At 36.5% G+C, this 19,595-nt stretch overlaps 1 protein-coding gene and 1 pseudogene across 1 annotated transcript; one reads left to right on the top strand and one right to left on the bottom strand.

Moving 5' to 3' along the window:
- Positions 1-666: 666 nt before the first annotated feature.
- LOC142170239 (putative oxidoreductase At4g09670) lies at positions 667-11,380 on the top strand (annotated as a pseudogene).
- A 6,491-nt stretch (positions 11,381-17,871) lies between these two features.
- Positions 17,872-19,355, bottom strand: LOC107808142 (16.9 kDa class I heat shock protein 1). Its single transcript, XM_016632632.2, has 2 exons — positions 19,057-19,355; positions 17,872-18,306 (listed from the first exon to the last, which is right to left on the bottom strand). The coding sequence occupies exons 1-2, from the start codon at positions 19,277-19,279 to the stop codon at positions 18,035-18,037; spliced, it is 495 nt and encodes a 164-aa protein (XP_016488118.2). The 5' UTR covers positions 19,280-19,355; the 3' UTR covers positions 17,872-18,034.
- Between the last annotated feature and the right edge of the window lie 240 nt (positions 19,356-19,595).

Below are 19,595 nucleotides of genomic sequence, written 5' to 3'. Positions count from 1 at the left end.
ATATAATGGTGAATTTTTATTTGATGGAGAGAAGCTGAAGATCTAATTTTTGGCAGTTATCGTGGAGATGCGGTGATAAATATGTTCCCTAGATATTTATCGGATATAGAGATGAAGAGTTCGGGTACAATTTGTGGGATCCTGTAAAGAAGAAGGTCATCAGAAGCATAGATGTAGTCTTCCGAGAAAGTGAAGTTGGAACTGCTGCCGATATGTCAGAAAATGCGAAGAATGGTATAATTCCTAACCTTGTTACTATTCCTTCTACTTCTAACAATCCCACAACTGCAGAAAGTACGACCGACGAGGTTGCCGAGCAGGGGGAGCAACCTGGTGAGGTTATTGAGCAGGGGGAGCAACTTGATGAAGGTGTCGAGGAAGTGGAGCACCCCACTCAGGGAGAAGAACAACCTCAACCTCTGAGGAGATCAGAGAGGCCAAAGGTAGAGTCATGCATGTACCCTTCCACAGAGTATGTCCTCATCAGTGATGAGAGGGAGCCAGAAAGTCTTAAGGAGGTGCTGTCCCATCCAGAAAAGAACCAGTGGATGAAAGCTATGCAAGAAGAGATGGAATCTCTACAAAAAAATGGCACGTACAAGCTGGTTGAACTTCCAAAGGGTAAAAGACCACTGAAATGCAAATGGGTCTTTAAACTCAAGAAAGATGGAAATGGCAAGCTGGTTAGATACGAATCTCGATTAGTGGTTAAAGGCTTCGAACAGAAGAAATGTATTGATTTTGACGAAATTTTCTCACCTGTTGTCAAAATGACTTCTATTCGAACAATTTTGAGCTTAGCAGCTAGCCTAGATCTTGAAGTGGAGCAGTTAGATGTGAAAACTGCATTTCTTCATGGAGATTTGGAAGAGGAGATTTATATGGAGCAGCCAGAAGGATTTGAAGTAGCTGGAAAGAAACACATGGTGTGCAAATTGAATAAGAGTCTTTATGGATTGAAGCAGGCACCAAGGCAGTGGTACATGAAGTTTGACTCATTCATGAAAAGTCAAACATACCTAAAGACCTATTCTGATCCATGTGTATACTTCAAAAGATTTTCTGAGAATAACTTTATTATATTGTTGTTGTATGTGGATGACATGTTAATTGTAGGAAAAGACAAGGGGCTTATAGCAAAGTTGAAGGGAGATCTGTCCAAGTCATTTGATATGAAGGACTTGGGCCCAGCACAACAAATTCTAGGGATGAAGATAGTTCGAGAGAGAACAAGTAGAAAGTTGTGGCTATCTCAGGAGAAGTACATTGAACGTGTACTAGAACGCTTCAACATGAAGAAAGCTAAGCCAGTCAGCACACCTCTTGCTAAGTCATCTAAAGTTGAGCAAAAAGATGTGTCCTACAACAGTGGAAGAGAAAGGGAACATGGCTAGAGTTCCTTATTCTTCACCAGTCGGAAGCTTGATGTATGCAATGGTATGTACTAGACCTGATATTGCTCACGCAGTTGGTGTTGTCAGCAGGTTTCTTGAAAATCCTGGAAAGGAACATTGGGAAGCAGTCAAGTGGATACTCAGGTACCTGAGAGGTACCGCGGGAGATTATTTGTGCTTTGGAGGATCTGATCCAATCTTGAAGGGCTATACAGATGCTGATATGACAGGTGACATTGACAACAAAAAATTCACTACTGGATATTTGTTTACATTTTCAGGGGGAGCGATATCATGGCAGTTTAAATTGCAGAAGTGTGTTGCACTTTCAACAACTGAAGCAGAGTACATTGCCGCTACAGAAACTGGCAAGGAGATGGTGTGGTTCAAATGGTTCCTTCAAGAGCTTGGATTGTATCAGAAGGAGTATGTCGTCTATTGTGACAGTCAAAGTGCAATAGACCTTAGCAAGAACTCTATGTACCATGCAAGGACCAAACACATTGATGTGAGATATCATTGGATTCGAGAAATGGTAGATGATGAATCTCTAAAAGTCTTGAAGATTTCTACAAGTGAGAATCCCGCAGATATGCTGACCAAGGTGGTACCAAGGAACAAGTTCGAGCTATGCAAAGAACTTGTCGGCATGCACTCAAACTAGAAGACAGTGCTACCTCCTCTAGATGAATGAGACTGGAGGGGGAGATTGATGATGTCCATCTCATTGAAGAAGTATTAGGCATGTGCCTAATAAAAGTTTCTTTGGTTTGGTAGCCAACCTTGTTGACTTGGTTTGGTTAGGTAGCCAACCTTGTTGAATTAGTTTTGTTTGATAGCCAACCTTGTTGAATTGTGAAAAGTGTGTGTAAATTGTTAAATATTGTAGTCTTTAGAGAGTGAAGCTTTGGCTATAAAAGGAGAGTTTCAACTCTCATTTCTTCATACCAAGAAAGAGAGAAAGAAAGAGTGAGGTTTCACAGACAAGATATAAGAAAATAGTCTGTGAGAAAACTAGAGAGTGACAATATTGTAGTGAGGTGGTAATATCAAAAGAGGTTTATTTCTTTTGAGTGTTGTAGTGGTCTTTGGAGTATTTTACTCGGACCTACAAAGCGTAAAATTGCTTATATAGCGATATCAGTTGCTCCTCTCGGGGCCGTGATTTTTCCCCTTATTGAAAGGGTTTTTCACGTAAAAATCTTGGTGTCGTTGTTACTCTTTTATTCTTGTTAATTATCGTATCTCGGTGCTACATTATTATTCCGCTTTTATTACCGTGAATATTATTTCTAGGGGTTTATTCCCAACAGTTTTGCTTGAAAAGCCCGTTGCTTTAAACGTGAAGGGGCTGGATACGATTTTGGAGGCGTGTGAATTGAATGGGGTGCAGTACATGGATGCTACCATGTGGATGCATCATCCTCGTACTGTTAAGATGAAGGAGTTCCTCTCTGATTCTCAGCGTTTTGGCCAACTCAAATCGGTAATCTTCTGATTTGTTTTATTTTTTCAAATTTTGGACTACTATTTTTGTTTGATTTGACGATCAATTAAAAAGTAATTATGTTTTGTTGGTCATATTTGAAAATATTGTTTTGTTTATTAAATTAAGAGACCCCCAAAATTGGTGAAACTTATGCCTTTTTGTGCGAGACTGGTTTTTTTAGAAGGAGGTGAAGGGAGAGGTGAAATTAAAGTATGTTGACTAATGGCATCAATTAATACTAAATCTGTTTCTTAAGTTTTGTGTCTAAATAAAATGCCATAACTGATTGTAGACGTAGACAGGGACCATGTACAGAGGAACTGAAAAAAAGTGGTACAGAAACTGTGAACTGTGAAAAGGTTGAGGATTTTTGGGTAATGAGGTGGATTGTTTTTGTTGGAGGGGAGAAGAAAAGGTGAGCTGGAGAGAAAGATTCACACTTTAGAATTGTTAAAGATGAGAAGGGAGCTCCATTGGGCTTCCTTTGCGATGAGAAATGAGAATGAAGTTTGAGGTTTCGCCAATATTGCTTGGACTTATTATAAACGTTGTCGTACTCGTATTGTATTTTTCAACAATTTATTATTTTTGGAGAATCCAAGGATGATATTTTTGTAAAGAATGAGCAACAATGATTTTAGTGTTATAAATATATTATATTATGGATGTTCATTTAGTACTCCGTTGTAAATAAGCTTCCTGAAGAAACTTATCCATATGGGACTCCACCGTAAATATGTTTATCTATTTAGTACTATATTGGAAATAAGCTTCCTGAAGAAGCTTATCACTTCGGTACCCAGTTATGGATAAACATTACCCCCGGTAGAAGATTATCCATACCGGGTATAATGAGCTTATCTTTTCAGTACCCGGTTATGGATAAACATTACCCCCGGTAGAAGATTATCCATACCGGATATAATAAGCTTATCCATTCAGTACTCCGTTATGGATAAATATTGCTCTCAGTAGAAGATTATCCATATCTGGTACAGCAGCAACTTACACAGCAGCTTGTAGCAGCTTACACAACAGCTTGTAGTAGCAGCTTACACAACAGCTTATAGTAGCTTACACTGCAGCTTGTAGTAGCAGCTTACACTGCAGCTTATAGTAGCAGCTTACAGAGCAGCTTCCTTTCTTCTATAAATAGAAGAGATTTTAGTTCATTATGTACAACAGTTTGAATTCGAATAATATATCAGTTTCTCTCTATACTTGTCTTTACTTTATAGTCTTTATTTCATAACACGTTATCAGCACGTAGCTCTACCATCTCGAGCAAATATTTTGAAAGTATCTGAGGTAGGAACTTTCTTTTCCTAAATAATGTCAAATCTTTATAAACTTGAATTTGTAGCCCTGGATATATCGGGCAAAAGCTACATGTCTTGGGTGCTTGATGCTGAAATTTATCTTGATGCGATGGGTCTGGCAGACACCATTAAGGATAAAAATCAGGCATCAAACCAAGACCGTGCCAAAGCAATGATATTCCTACGCCATCACCTTGATGAGGGCCTAAAAATGGAATATCTCACTATTAAAGATCCAGTCATACTGTGGAATAATTTGAAAGATAGATATGGCCACCTGAAGATGGTCGTTCTTCCACAGGCACGTTATGATTGGACTCATCTAAGGCTACAAGATTTTAAATCTATCAGTGAGTATAATTCTGCTATGTTCAGAATTATTTCCCAATTAAAATTATGTGGTGATAATATTACTGATCATGATATGTTGGAGAAAACTTTCACCACTTTTCATGCCTCGAATATGCTCCTGCAGCAACAATATCGAGAGATGAGATTTAAAAAGTATTCTGAACTTATCTCACATCTTCTTATAGTAGAGCAACATAATGGGCTATTAATGAAAAATCATGAAAGCCGACCTATTGGTTCTTGTCCATTCCCTGAAGTGAATGAGACGAACTTCCACCAAGCTAAACGTGGAAGAGGTCGTGGCCCCAGTCGTGGTCATGGCCGTGGTCGGGGAAGAAACCCCAATCATGGTAATAATAATGCACCAAAGAAGCCTCCTCACCACCAGCAGTGGAAAAGGAAGGAACAAAAGCATGAAGCGGTGCAAGCGCCAAATGCAGAAAATGCATGCTATAGATGTGGAGGAAAAGGGCACTGGTCACGTACTTGTCGTACGCCAAAGCACCTGGTTGAGCTTTATCAAGCCTCCCTGAAGAAGACAGAGAAAAATGCTGAAGCAAATTTTATTTCTGAAGATAATTTAGACTTCATGCATTTGGATGTAGCTGATTACTTTGCACTCCCAGAAGGAGAAACAAGTCATGTAATCGGTGATGAATCTATAGAAATGTAAATATTTTAATTTTTGTTATTTGTAATAGATAGTATGGTTATGTAATTGTTGTACATAAAGAAAAATTATGATTTGATGTTTACTATAATATATCTTATTTATGTCATTTTAAAGAATATGGATAATATTATTAGATCAACTTAAACTCTAGCAGAGTTTGCAAGAAATATACAACCACCAGAAGTAGTTATATTTCATATATCTCATTGTAATTATATTTTGTTAACCACCAGAAGTGGTATATGTCTATGATCACCAGAAGTGATAATTTAGGCTTTCTATAGTTACAATTGAAGATAAGCTACATAAATATTCTCTATATTAAATGCACGCCTCGATTTGCTCCTGAAGTAGTAAATATTTTAAAAGAGGTTGAGGCATCACAATTTGATGTGATTAATGCGCATTCAGATAATTATGTTCGATTTCCTGAAGGATGAGAACTTTTGATAACATTAATCCATTCCCTGAAGTGAATGTGACAATACTAATAAGTCGGGTAAATATGAACGCGCTCTTGATGTGAATACATTACAATTCACCTCCAGAAGAGTTAATATAATCGAGAGAATATATACTCAATATTTCGTATTTTAAATTTGCTCCTGAAGAAGTAACATAGTTGAAATTGCCTCCTGAAGTGGAAAAATATTATGAAGAAGAGTTTTCATGTGCTTAAACAATTGTTTTACATTGTTTATTTGATTGTGATTTTCTCTCATGACACCAGCAGTGTCTGAGCAATATTTGATAGTACAAAATGTATCAATAACTCCTGAAGAGCTAAATGTTTGCCTAAAGAATACATGACACCAGTAGTGCCAGATAAATATTAGATTGTGGATAATAAATTAAGGCTCTCGAAGAGCTTATATACAAATATGTCATTCATATTATATGATTATGGTCAAAACATATGTTGTAGTAAACCTGAAGTTTACTAATACAAATGGCTATCATATTGAGACTACAAATGATTGGAAGATTGATAATCTTCATGTTTCCACAATCATAGGTGGTAAAATAATATGTATGTGAGAAGTTACATGCCTTATTCTTTAATTTGTACTATATCATGTATCACAGTAAACCAGAAGTTTACTAAAGCAAAAGTTTATGCCATAGTAAACCAGAAGTTTACTAAGAGATAGCACATGACATGATAAACTTGAAGTTTTCATTTGCCATTTTTAAATGAGCTATTTGAGAATTCAGATAAGCATATACTAAAGAACTAGAAGATTCTTCAGGAATTCTCATGTGTTGCTTGTTCTCATAATGAATTGATTATACCAGCTAAAGTTGGGACTAAGACCCCTGATTCTGAAATATATAAAAGGTGAATATGGGCCCGTTCACCTATCATGTGAACCACTTATAGGTGCATATATGAGATGGTTACATGTGTAATTATTGTCAACCTGCAGTTTGACATTTGGAATTGTTTTTCTCGATTAAGAGCATAATTTTCAGATTATGAAATCAAGACAGTTCATCTTGATAATGCTGGTTTATATCCAAGCTGGTTTAGCATTGAATACCTCCTATTAATGTCTAAACCATTGCTTATGAGAACAAAGCTTCATGTGTTGGTCTAAGATTTTCTAAATTGCATATAGCAGCACTTGTATGCATCAGATCAACAATATATGGTAAGTCCTCCATTCACAATTGGTTTAGGATCAGAAACCAAATATTTTTACTATCTTTTGTTGCGTGGTATATGATTAATTTCTCTACCATAATACACAAAGATATGTTTCCCAAAGATGATTGGGGATATATGTTAGTTTTTCTAACATTTGGGGGATGAAATAAGCAGTTGAAAAATATGCTATATGAATCGAATTATCATGATCCTCACTTAGAAGATAATTCAAGTCGAATGTCAGAAGCATTTGCTGATCTAAAATTAAATATCATATTTCAGCTGCAAATGCTCCTATTAAAATTAAAGTCCCTGAAGGATAGAGTTTACTGTACGCATGAAGCGTGGTAGACCAATCGGTTCCAAAGGTAACAATCCTTGAAAAATAGTAGGAGCTAATGATCAAAATGATCATAATGAGGAGGAAATATGCTCCAGAAGAGCCCACGACATAACATTTCATGAAACTCCCGGAAAAGTTCAGGTACCTGAAAATAAAGAAAGTGATGAGATCTCCACAAGTTATGTCGCTTCGGAACTGACACAAAATGATCGTCGACGATACATTTAATACAATATAGTGCACAATATTGTAAACGATTGTGAGGATCGGACTAGCAGTCCAGACACTTGAAGATGTCGTACCATTTAGATACAAGTCTTAACCTATATGACTTATTTGGCTAAATCTATATGAAGATCCTTGAAGGATTGAAAATGCCCGAAGCATATAATTCAAAGTCTTGAGAAATGTACTCGATCAAATTATAAAGATCTTTGTACGGTTTAAAGCAATCTGGGCGCATGTGGTATAATCGCCTTAGTGAATATTTGCTGAAAGAAGGTTACATAAATTATGTTATTTGTCCATGTATTTTTATAAAGAAAATGTCATCAGACTTTGTTACACTTGCTGTTTATGTTGGTGACATAAATTGGAACTCCAGAAGAGCTCCAAGAGGGTCTTAAAAATGCTTTTACATGGACAAAGTGTACCCATTAAGTACACCATTGGATATTCAATCACTTGAAGTGAATAAGGATCTGTTCAAACCTCTAGAAGAGGATGAGGAGCTCCTTGGTCCTGAAATACTCTATCTCGGTGTAGATGTTGCACTTATTTATCTTGCTAATGCTAACAAAAGTGGTGCAGATTGTATTGATAATGCAGATGCAGGTTATTTATCCGATACCCATAAAGCTCGATCTCAAACCGGCAAGCAGGGAGTGAATATGATTGAGATTCGTGATTCATTCGAGAAATATATGGGTTGGAATGTGAGAAAAGACCCACAATTTTATACGAAGACAATGCTGCATGCATAGCCCAATTGAAGGGAAGATTGATAAAAGGAGATAGAACGAAGCACATTTCACCAAAATTATTCTACACACACGATCTTCAGAAAAGTGGTGACATTGATGTGCAACAAATCCGTTCAAGTAATAATCCAGCAGATTTATTCACTAAATCTTTGCCAACTTCAACTTTTGAGAAGATGGTATATAAGATTAGAATGCGGAGACTCAAATATTTGAAACAAGGTTTTCATCAGGGGGAGTAAAATACGCGATGCACTCTTTTTCCCTTACTAAGGTTTTTTCCCATGGGGTTTTCCTTATAAGGTTTTTGATGAGGCACCTAACAATGCGTCTTACTAAATATGTGTACTCTTTTTCCTTCACTGAGATTTTTTTCCCACGTGGTTTTTCCCAGTAAGGTTTTAATGAGGCACATTATCTTTTTAATGAACATCCAAGGGGGAGTGTTATAAATATATTATATTATGGATGTTCATTTAGTACTCCGTTGTAAATAAGCTTCCTGAAGAAGCTTATCCATATGAGACTCCACCGTAAATATGTTTATCTATTTAGTACTATATTGGAAATAAGCTTCCTGAAGAAGCTTATCACTTCGGTACCCAGTTATGGATAAACATTACCCCCGGTAGAAGATTATCCATACCGGGTATAATGAGCTTATCTTTTCAGTACCCGGTTATGGATAAACATTACCCCCGGTAGAAGATTATCCATACCGGATATAATAAGCTTATCCATTCAGTACTCCGTTATGGATAAATATTGCTCTCAGTAGAAGATTATCCATATCTGGTACAGCAGCAGCTTACACAGCAGCTTGTAGTAGCAGCTTACACAACAGCTTATAGTAGCTTACACTGCAGCTTGTAGTAGCAGCTTACACTGCAGCTTATAGTAGCAGCTTACAGAGCAGCTTCCTTTCTTCTATAAGTAGAAGAGATTTCAGTTCATTATGTACAACAGTTTGAATTCGAATAATATATCAGTTTCTCTCTATACTTGTCTTTACTTTATAGTCTTTATTTCATAACATTTAGCATTTATTTCTTCTTTTAATTCATAAAAATGACCGAAATAACAAATTTGAAACTAATACCTCACTATCTATCTATACTATGTTAAAAGCACGAAAGCCCTTAACAAAATATTGTTCGCCTTTTTACCCTTTTAAAATAGAGTTCACGCTCGACAAAATAGTCATTTGATTATTTTTCTATATTTAGAAATAGTCATTTAATTAATTTCCTCTTATTTAAGGACAATCATTTAATTATTAATCTAATACTTAAAACTTTTATTTTTCAGTTTCTTTTAGATCTAAAATTTCAAACACTTTCAACTAAAACTTGGAAATTTTTTGTTATTCAACTCAAACTAAAAGTTTCGTCTTTCAACTAACTTAAGAAAATTTTATTCACTTTCAAAGGAAAATATCATAGGAAATTTTTTAGTTAATATTTTTTACAGATTAATTCTTCAAAAAATATTAGGTAAAAACGTTCAATTTGATTTTTTTTTTTGGTTTAGGAGTCTTTATTTTATAATAGATCATTAAATTATACATAATTTTATTTTGTATAATTCCTTTCATGTGTCAAATTATATACCAAATTTCTATAAAAGAGCTACAATTCTACGATTTCATCATCAAAACTTTGCCTTGTTCGAGCAACAACTATAATTAAGGACTTTCAGGTTCTTCTTTGAGCAATTTTTTTTATAGTAGTTGAATTTTACATGCACGCGTTTATATTAGTAGTTAAGTTTTGTATTCACATATTTATATTAATAATTAAATTTTGCATTCATGTGTTCAACAAGTACATTTTTATTTTGGTATTCTTAATTGTGAACTTTGAACGAACATGAGCCTGTTTGGCCAAAATCTCAATTTTTTTAGTTGTTTTATAATTTTTAGAATAATTCTTATGTATTAAAGAAATAGAATAATTCACATTTTGCTTGTGAGAAAAAAAAAGATCTTTTGTTAGTTAGATGATCCTTTGTATGTTTTCTAGAATGAATTTAAGAATATATATTTCTCAAAAAGATTTCAAAAAAAAAAAAACTCTGAAATCTTCGAGAGTTTATGTGCTCTTGATGAAAATAAAAAGAAATACGACAACTTGTGAAATCTTAGTAATGAATAAATCTTAAGTTGAAAATACTGACTAAGACGATTGAGGATTTCCATTATCACTGTTTCTTCATTTATTGAGTTGCTAAATATAATCAATAATTATCATTTTCAGTAACTCACACTTTTTTCTTAAACTTATTTTATAGCTCCAACGTAATTAGTTAACATAGTATTTATGTGATTTTTTAAAAATATATACTTATTGAGACGGGATACACGCGCAATGCGCATATCATATAACTAGTATTATAAAAAGTACAATAAGAATTAGATAGCTATATATCAAATTAGACGAATATTTCTAATAAAATGTAAAAGTCGTTCAATATTGTTTATTGAAACCAAAGGTCTAAAGTTGCTCTAACTTAAACGAGAACATACTTGCTCCAACTGTTCTCTTTTCTTTTGATAACAGATAAATTCAAAGCCGATAAAATAAAAGCTCAAAAATACTAATGTCGTGAAATCCTTAAAAAAAACACGTAACTGTTCTTTTGTGATTTACGATTTCCTATCAAGTGAAATTAACTAAAAAATGAGATAAAAAAACAAATATTAAAATTAAACCATAAGAGAATATTTCAATGCTAAAAATATGTTAGAAGTAAAGGGAGGATAAAAATTAGGCACCAACAACATGTTCCCTGGGAGCGACGCGAAAAATTTGAAACTTAATAGAGTTGTAAGAACCCAAAAGAAGGCTTCGAGCTTATCGAATATGGACTCTGATTCCTACAAACTTGTCTTGAAACTTTAAATCCTGTATGGACTCTGATTCTTCCATTAGAGATCCCTGAAGCTAAGTCCGATGTTATGTTAACAGGTACACAGCACTTTTGCTTATCTTGGTGACCAAGAGTTTCTAAAGAATGACATTCGTGTAAAACCCGACCTTGATGCTCTAGGCGACGCTGGTTGGTACAGTATTCGCGCAATCTTGTGGACTACTGATTATGAATTGCCCAAAACCGTGACAGCTCTGCCTGATATATCCAGAATTAAATGAAGCTGGCGTTATCCTATCCTGTGCTGCTTCTTGATATGGTGTCCATCTCATTCAAATGAGTTGGTAGCCAATTTTGTTGACTTGGTTTGGTTTGGTAGCCAACCTTGTTGAATTTGTATAATTTGGTAGCCAATTTTATTGACTTGGTTTGGTTTGGTAGCCAACCTTGTTGAAATTGTGAAAAGGGTGTGTAAATTGTCAAATATTGTAGGCTTTAGAGAGTGAGGTTTTGGCTATAAAAGGAGAGCTTTAACTCTCATTTCTACACACCAACAAAGAGAGAAAAGAGAGAGCAAGGTATTCCATAAACTATAAGAAAATAGTTTGTGAAGAAAAATAGAGTGTGAGAGATATTGTAGTGAGGTGAAAAAAGCAATAGAGTATTTATTTCTTTTGAGGGTGTAGTGGTCTTAGGAGTATTTTTTACTCGTTACTACACAGTATAAAATTCCGCGCTATAGTGATATCAGTTGCTCTTCTTGGCCGTGGTTTTTTCCCTTATTCAGAAGGGTTTCCACGTAAAATCTTGGTGTCATTATTGCTGCATTTCTATTCTTGCTAATTTAACCATAACTTAGTGTTCTGCGTTTATCACTAATACCGTGAATACTATTTTTACGGGGTTTATTCCCAACAAGTGGTATCATAGCCAAGGTTCTATCTGAGTATGCTCTGTGGTTGCAGCACAGTCTGAACTTCCACATCAGAAAAGAATTACTTTGGTCTCCTAATAAATAGTATTTGTATTTGTGATAAACGATGGAAGCCAACACTAGTAGAATGGTTACCTTGAATGACACAAATTATGCCATTTGGAAGGGCAAAATGTAAGATTTGCTCTATGTCAAGAATTTTCATCAACCTATTTTCGCTACTGTAAAACCTGATAATAAATCAGATGAAGAGTGGAATCTGTTACACAGACAGATTTGCGGCTTTATTAGACAGTGGGTTGACGATAATGTTTTGAACCATATTTCTGGGGAGACTCATGCTCGGACCCTATGGGAGCATCTTGAAAGTTTGTATGGCTCGGAAAACTGGAAACAACAAGATGTTTCTGATAAAACAGATGTTGGGTTTAAAATACCACGATGGTTCCGTGATGACAGATCATCTGAATAATTTTCAGGGGATCATGAACCAGTTATGTGCTATGGGCATTAAATTTGATGAAGAAATTCAAGGCTTGTTTCTACTTGGTTCCCTACCAGATTCTTGGGAAATTCTTAGAACTTCATTATCAAATTCTGCTCCGGATAGTGTGATCTCTATGGATCTTGCCAAGAGCAGCCTTCTAAATGAAGAGATGAGAAGAAAATCTCAGGGTTCCTCCTCATCAGATGTCTTGGTGACTGACTCTAGGGAGAGAAACAAGAATCGGGGTTCTCAAAATAGAGAACATAATAGAAGCAAATCCAGAAGCAGACTTAAAGATATTGAGTGCTATCATTGCGGGAAGAAAGGGCACACAAAGAAGTTCTGCCAGATTTTGAAAAAGGAGAATATAGACAAGGAAGAACAGAAAGAAGATGGCAATCGTGTGGCCACCGTCACTACAGAAGATCTTGTTACAGTCCTTGATGCGGATCTGATAAATATTGCTTGTGATGAGTCAAGCTGGGTTGTGGACAGTGGTGCCGCATCTCATGTGACATCAAGGAAGGAATTTTTCTCATCATATACTCAGGGTGACTTTGGAACTCTGAGTATGGGTAATGAGACTGTATTTAGGGTGGCTGGTGTTGGAACGATTTGTTTGGAAACTAGTATTGGAACTAAACTAGTTTTAAACAATGTAAAGCATGCACCTGATGTTCGTTTGCACTTGATCTCTGTTGGTGTTTTGGATGATGAGGGATATGTCAGTACCAATGGTGCCGGAAAGTGGAAGCTCACTAAGGGCTCCATGATTGTAGCTCGTGGGGAAAAGCGTCGTGGTCTATACTGGACTACGGCCTCTACCTGTGTTGATATGGTGAATGTCGTTGAGAGCCATAACTCTTCAACGTTATGGCATAAGAGGCTAAGCCACATTAGCGAGAAAGGACTAAATGTTCTGGCCAAAAAGAAATTGTTGTCAATTTTTGAAAGTGCAAAATTAGAAAAATGTGAGCACTGCTTGGCTGGAAAACAAAAAAGAGTTTCTTTCCAGTCTCATCCTCCTTCAAGAAAGACAGAGTTGCTTGAGTTGGTGCATTCAGATTTATGTGGTCCAATGAAGACAAGAACTTTGGGTGGTGCACTTTATTTTGCTACCTTTATTGATGATTGTTCAAGGAAACTTTGGGTCTACATCTTGAAGACTAAAGACCAAGTGTTAGGTGTCTTTAAGTAGTTTTAGGCTTCAGTTGAAAGAGAAACTGGAAAGAAGCTGAAGTGTATTCGTACTGATAACGGTGGTGAATATTGTGGACCGTTTGACGAATACTGCAAACAACAGGGTATCAGACACCAGAAGACTCCTCCTAAGACTCCTCAGCTTAATAGTTTAGCAGAAAGGATGAACAGGACATTGATGGAAAAAGTCAGATGTTTGCTTTCTGAAGCAAAGTTGCCGAATTCCTTTTGGGGTGAGGCTTTGTTGACCGCCGCACATGTTATTAATCTATCCCTTGCGGTTGCTTTGCAAAGTGATGTTCCAAACAAAGTTTGGTATGACAAGGATGTTTCCTATGACCACTTGAAAGTGTTTGGTTGCAAAGCTTTTGTACATGTGCCTAAAGATGAGAGGTCAAAATTAACTGCCAAGACAAGGCAGTGCATCTTCATTGGTTATGGCCTTGATGAGTTTGGTTACAGGCTATATGATCCAATTGAGAAGAAGGTTGTGAGAAGCCGTGATGTTATCTTCGTGGAGGATCAAACCATTGAAGATATTAACAAAGCGGAGAAGTTAAAATCTTCAAGTTCTGAAGGTTTAGTTAATCTTGATCAAGTTCCTCATACAAATGGGGATGACGCTGGTGGGCTCAATAATGATGGTGATGCCCAGAACCATATTCCAGATCAACATATTGATGGTGATGGTAATAACAATGCTAATGTTGATGAGGTAGATGCTCATACTCACGAAGCTATTGACGAGTTAGATATTCCACTCAGGAGGTCTTCTAGACCTCGTACTCCTTCCTCCCGTTATTCACCCAATGAGTATGTATTACTCACTGATGAGGGAGAACCTGAATGTTATGCGGAGGCTATAGAAGATGAGCACAAGGATCAATGAATTGAAGCCATGCAAGATGAGATGAAATCTCTGCATGAGAACCATACTTATGAGTTGGTGAAATGCCTAAGGGTATGAGAGCTTTGAAAAACAAGTGGGTATTCAAAGTTAAAGCTGAAGAACATAGTTTGAAGCCCAGATACAAAGCTAGATTGGTTGTCAAGGGATTTGGTCAAAGGAAAGGTATTGACTTTGACGAAATATTTTCTCCTGTCGTGAAAATGTCCTCCATTCGGACAGTTCTTGGTTTACTGCTAGTCTTGATTTTGAGATTGAGCAAATGTATGTGAAGACTGCTTTTCTTCACGGTGACTTAGAAGAGGAGATTTATATGGAACAACCTGAAGGCTTCAAGGCAAAAGGTAAAGAAAATCTTGTATGCAAACTTAAGAAGAGTCTATATGGATTGAAGCAAGCTCCCAGACAGTGGTACAAGAAGTTTGAGTCTGTTATGGGGGAGCAAGGCTACAAGAAGACTTCTTCAGATCACTGTGTGTTTGTACAAAGATTTTCTGATGACGATTTTATCATCCTCTTGCTATATGTGGATGATATGTTGATTGTGGGCAGGAATTCTTCTAAGATTGACGAGTTGAAGAAACAGTTGAATAAGTCTTTTGCAATGAAAGACTTGGGTCATGCTAAGCAGATTTTGGGCATGAGAATTACTCGTTCGAGAAACGAAAGGAAGCTTTACTTGTCATAGGAGAAGTACATAGAACGTGTACTGGAGCGCTTCAATATGAAAAATGCTAAGTTGGTTCGCACACCTCTTCCTGGTCATCTGAAGTTGAGCAAGAATATGTGTCCAACAACAACGGAGGAAAAAGAGAGAATGTCCAAGATTCCTTATTCCTCTGCCGTTGGAAGTTTGATGTATGCAATGGTATGCACTCGACCAGATATTGCTCATGCAGTCCGTGTTATTAGCAGATTTCTCGAAAATCCAGGAAAAAAGCATTGGGAAGCTGTAAAGTGGATACTCAGGTATCTAAGAGGAAGCTCACGTGAATGCTTATGTTTTGGAGGATCAAATCCAATTTTGAAGGGCTATACAGATTCTGATATGGCAGGTGACCTTGATAACAGAAAATCAACTATTGGATATTTGTTTACTTTTTCAGGGGGAGCTATATCATGGCAGTCGAAGTTGCAGAAGTGTGTCGCACTATCTACAACTGAAGCAGAGTATATTGCGGTTACTAAAGCTGGCAAAGAGATGATATGACTCAAGAGATTTCTTCAAGAACTTGGATTGCGACAGATGGAGTATGTCGTCTATTGTGACAGTCAAAGTGCAATAGACCTTAGCAAGAACTCTATGTACCATGCAAGGACCAAACACATTGATGTGAGATATCATTGGATTCGTGAGCAAGTGGAGAACGAATCACTTCAAGTCAAAAAGATTCACACGAGTGAAAATCCTGCAGATATGTTGACCAAGGTGGTACCAAGAGACAAGTTCGAGCTATGCAAAGAACTTGTCGGCATGCACTCAAACTAGAAGACAGTGCTACCTCCTCTAGATGAATGAGGCTGGAGGGGGAGATTGATATGGTGTCCATCTCATTCAAATGAGTTGGTAGCCAATTTTGTTGACTTGGTTTGGTTTGGTAGCCAACCTTGTTGAATTTGTATAATTTGGTAGCCAATTTTATTGACTTGGTTTGGTTTGGTAGCCAACCTTGTTGAAATTGTGAAAAGGGTGTGTAAATTGTCAAATATTGTAGGCTTTAGAGAGTGAGGTTTTGGCTATAAAAGGAGAGCTTTAACTCTCATTTCTACACACCAACAAAGAGAGAAAAGAGAGAGCAAGGTATTCCATAAACTATAAGAAAATAGTTTGTGAAGAAAAATAGAGTGTGAGAGATATTGTAGTGAGGTGGAAAAAGCAATAGAGTGTTTATTTCTTTTGAGGGTGTAGTGGTCTTAGGAGTATTTTTTACTCGTTACTACACAATATAAAATTCCGCGCTATAGTGATATCAGTTGCTCTTCTTGGCCGTGGTTTTTTCCCTTATTCAGAAGGGTTTCCAGGTAAAATCTTGGTGTCATTATTGCTGCATTTCTATTCTTGCTGATTTAACCATAACTTAGTGTTCTGCGTTTATCACTAATACCGTGAATACTATTTTTACGGGTTTATTCCCAACACTTCTTTGAGTTGGAAAGACGGAAGGGTAGCAACTTTCTATTGTTCGTTTTTAGCCAATGGATATCGTTGCTAATGGATCCAAAGCAAAATTTGCGGGTGCATGACTTTGTAATTCCGTTTCAAGAAAATGTTGCTCCATTTTACACGGTGGAAAGTTCGAGGTTTGGTGAACTTCCTACATCGATTCATCCTGCACCAAGTGAGCAAAATGTCAGCACTGATCTCCCTCAAGAGGCTCTCATGGTAAAGGAGTTCTCTAATCTGGTCCGAAGTATCAAAGGGGAAGGTTGTAAACCTGAGAAGAAGTGGCCAACAATTAGTAGAAAAACACAACTTGTGGTGGATGCTGTCAAGGCGTCAATTGACAAGGGTTTTGAGCCTGTTGAGGTTGTCTATTAGCTGGTCTGTTATTATGTTCTCTGTGAAATCGAATGATGCTGTGTCGTTGTATCTGAATGCTGTATTGGCTGTTGTATTTCTGAATAAAGGCCTTATGTGGCTTCTTCAATTGGGGTCTCAGTAGTGTTTGTTGACAGTGTAATATTATAGTATAAAACTTGAATTGAGTCTTAAGAATGGTTAGTAATGTGTATTGTCAGCACCATATACTAGGGAAAGATATCTATTTGGTAAAGATCTTCCACATCCAACTTCAACTCTCCTTTGCGTTCAACTTGGATGATTTACTAATCCTGGTATTTCATCTCGATCTACTTGCTCTTTTTTTTGCTTTCTTCTTGTTACTTGTATGCGCAATTCTATATATTTTGTTAAGTTCACATAACACATTTTACAAGAGGAAAAATGTTCCGATTTTCCCTTCTACTATGGTATATTATTTATATTTGTTATCCCCGTTATACTTATCTCTTTGTCCATGTCAGCATCCTATCCTAGTAACAGGTCCCACCAAATTAACACTCCCAGGTCCATACACTTGACCCAACCTGATACTCAGGACCCTTTGTACTCACTTGAGACTCATAGCCATTAAATGGGGTGGTTCGGGTCCATGATGATATTCAATCAGAGCATATTTTTGATAAATATACAGCAAAAATTGATTCTTTCCCCCAGTAAAATCACGCTAACTTCCAATGAATCTTACTCCTCATGAATTTTGAACTCTAGAAACTGATAACCCTTAAAAGTAGGTTTTATATTCGTACAACTGACAACATTGGCATTCACTTAATTATTTAAAGGCATGCACAGACGCACTACATATACCATGCACAAGGACTACAAAGCCAAACTCGCAACACACGTACTACAATACCCAAAGCCAAAAGACTAGTGATTTAAACAATATCTATAGCCCTAACATTTCTTGGAACCTCTTGTGTTTCCTTCTTGGGTACGTTCACAGTCAAAACTCCATGCTCAAGGCCACAACTTATGCCTTCCACGTTGGCATTCTCCGGCAGACGGAACCTCCTCCTAAAGCTGCCGCGCCTACGCTCCACGCGGTGCCACTTGTCGGTGCCTTGCTCTTCCTCTTTCACTCTTTCACCACTTATTTCAAGTATGTTGTCATCTTCAATTTGCACCTTCAAATCTTCCCTCTTTACCCCTGCCATTTTAAAAAGGCACTTAGCTTTAGCTTTACAAATATCAGCCTTACATAATTAAGGCACATAATCCAGTTCGCACATCGTTACTTTGCTAAAAAAACTTTGTTATCTACGGTCTAATCCTTGAAAAGCTTTGTTACTTCTCTCTCTTTGCTCATCTAGAAGTGGTCAATCAACTTTCCAAAAGTAGATTATATAAGAAGTATTCTTCTATGAAACCAGCATCGTGTCATGTTCAGTTTTAACCAATTTAAACCAAAAAAATAAAAATAAATATAGAAATAGAAATAGTTCACGACCCGTTTGAATATGAATACTATTTCAATATTTGTAGGTACCAACATTTGCAAATACTAAAGTACCAGTATTTAAACTTCAAGAATACTAAAGTACTGATATGAAGATTTATCTCATAGGAGTATAAGATACTTAATTTTCACAAATCTTGAACTATTTTGAGTAAAATTCATGTCCAAAGACAAACTTAAACTAAAATTTATGTCCAAAGACAAATGAACTCCTTTCGTACGTTTTGACAAACTTAAACTGTTAAATTCTTTTTTTTTTTTTAAAAAAAAAACTCAGATATTAATTAATTCATAGAAGTGAAGACGTAGTTAAGAAAACACGTCCTCATCAAGAACACCCTATGAACTGTCATACAACTAACTCAAAAAGCGTTATCCACAGTAGAGCATGAGAAGAAATAAAATTAGTGGTATATATATATGTAGGATTGGATGCTTAACCAGGAAGGTCAACACGAAAAATATGAGCATTATCAGTTTCACGCCAGTCCACATTAGCATGAGCTAAGGCAGAAACATCATCTTCGCCGCCACCACGTCTCCACCCTAATCCACCAATATCAAAAGGATCCAACAATATATCTGAAGAAAATGGGCTGCTAAATCCAACATCCCAATCTCTACGACGTCCACCACCCATCCATGGTCCTATTGATGATGCCATAATTGTACGCTATCAAATTCTTCTTGCACTTTGTTCTTGCTTCTGAAATGGCTAGCTATATGTTAATGTATATGTTTGTCTGTGACAAAGGTGTTTTATTTCTGTGTCTTGCTGTCACTTGTATATGTGCTGGTTACTTCTGTCTTAAGCCACGTTTCCACTGATTAGGACACTATAAGGTCTTAACTCTGAGTTGTGACACGTTACGTTGAAGATGAACATGAAAAGTTTTTAACCCAACTTTTTGCTTGTTGAACAAAATTTAAGGAAAATTTCCAAATAAGTAGCAATAATTGATAATTTACGCACCAGACAA

The sequence above is a fragment of the Nicotiana tabacum genome, chromosome 16 (assembly GCF_000715075.1).
Source record: "Nicotiana tabacum cultivar K326 chromosome 16, ASM71507v2, whole genome shotgun sequence".
Taxonomy (NCBI): Eukaryota; Viridiplantae; Streptophyta; class Magnoliopsida; order Solanales; family Solanaceae; genus Nicotiana; species Nicotiana tabacum.
Note: the sequence above shows the minus strand (reverse complement) of the source record. Positions and strands in the feature narration are given on the sequence as shown.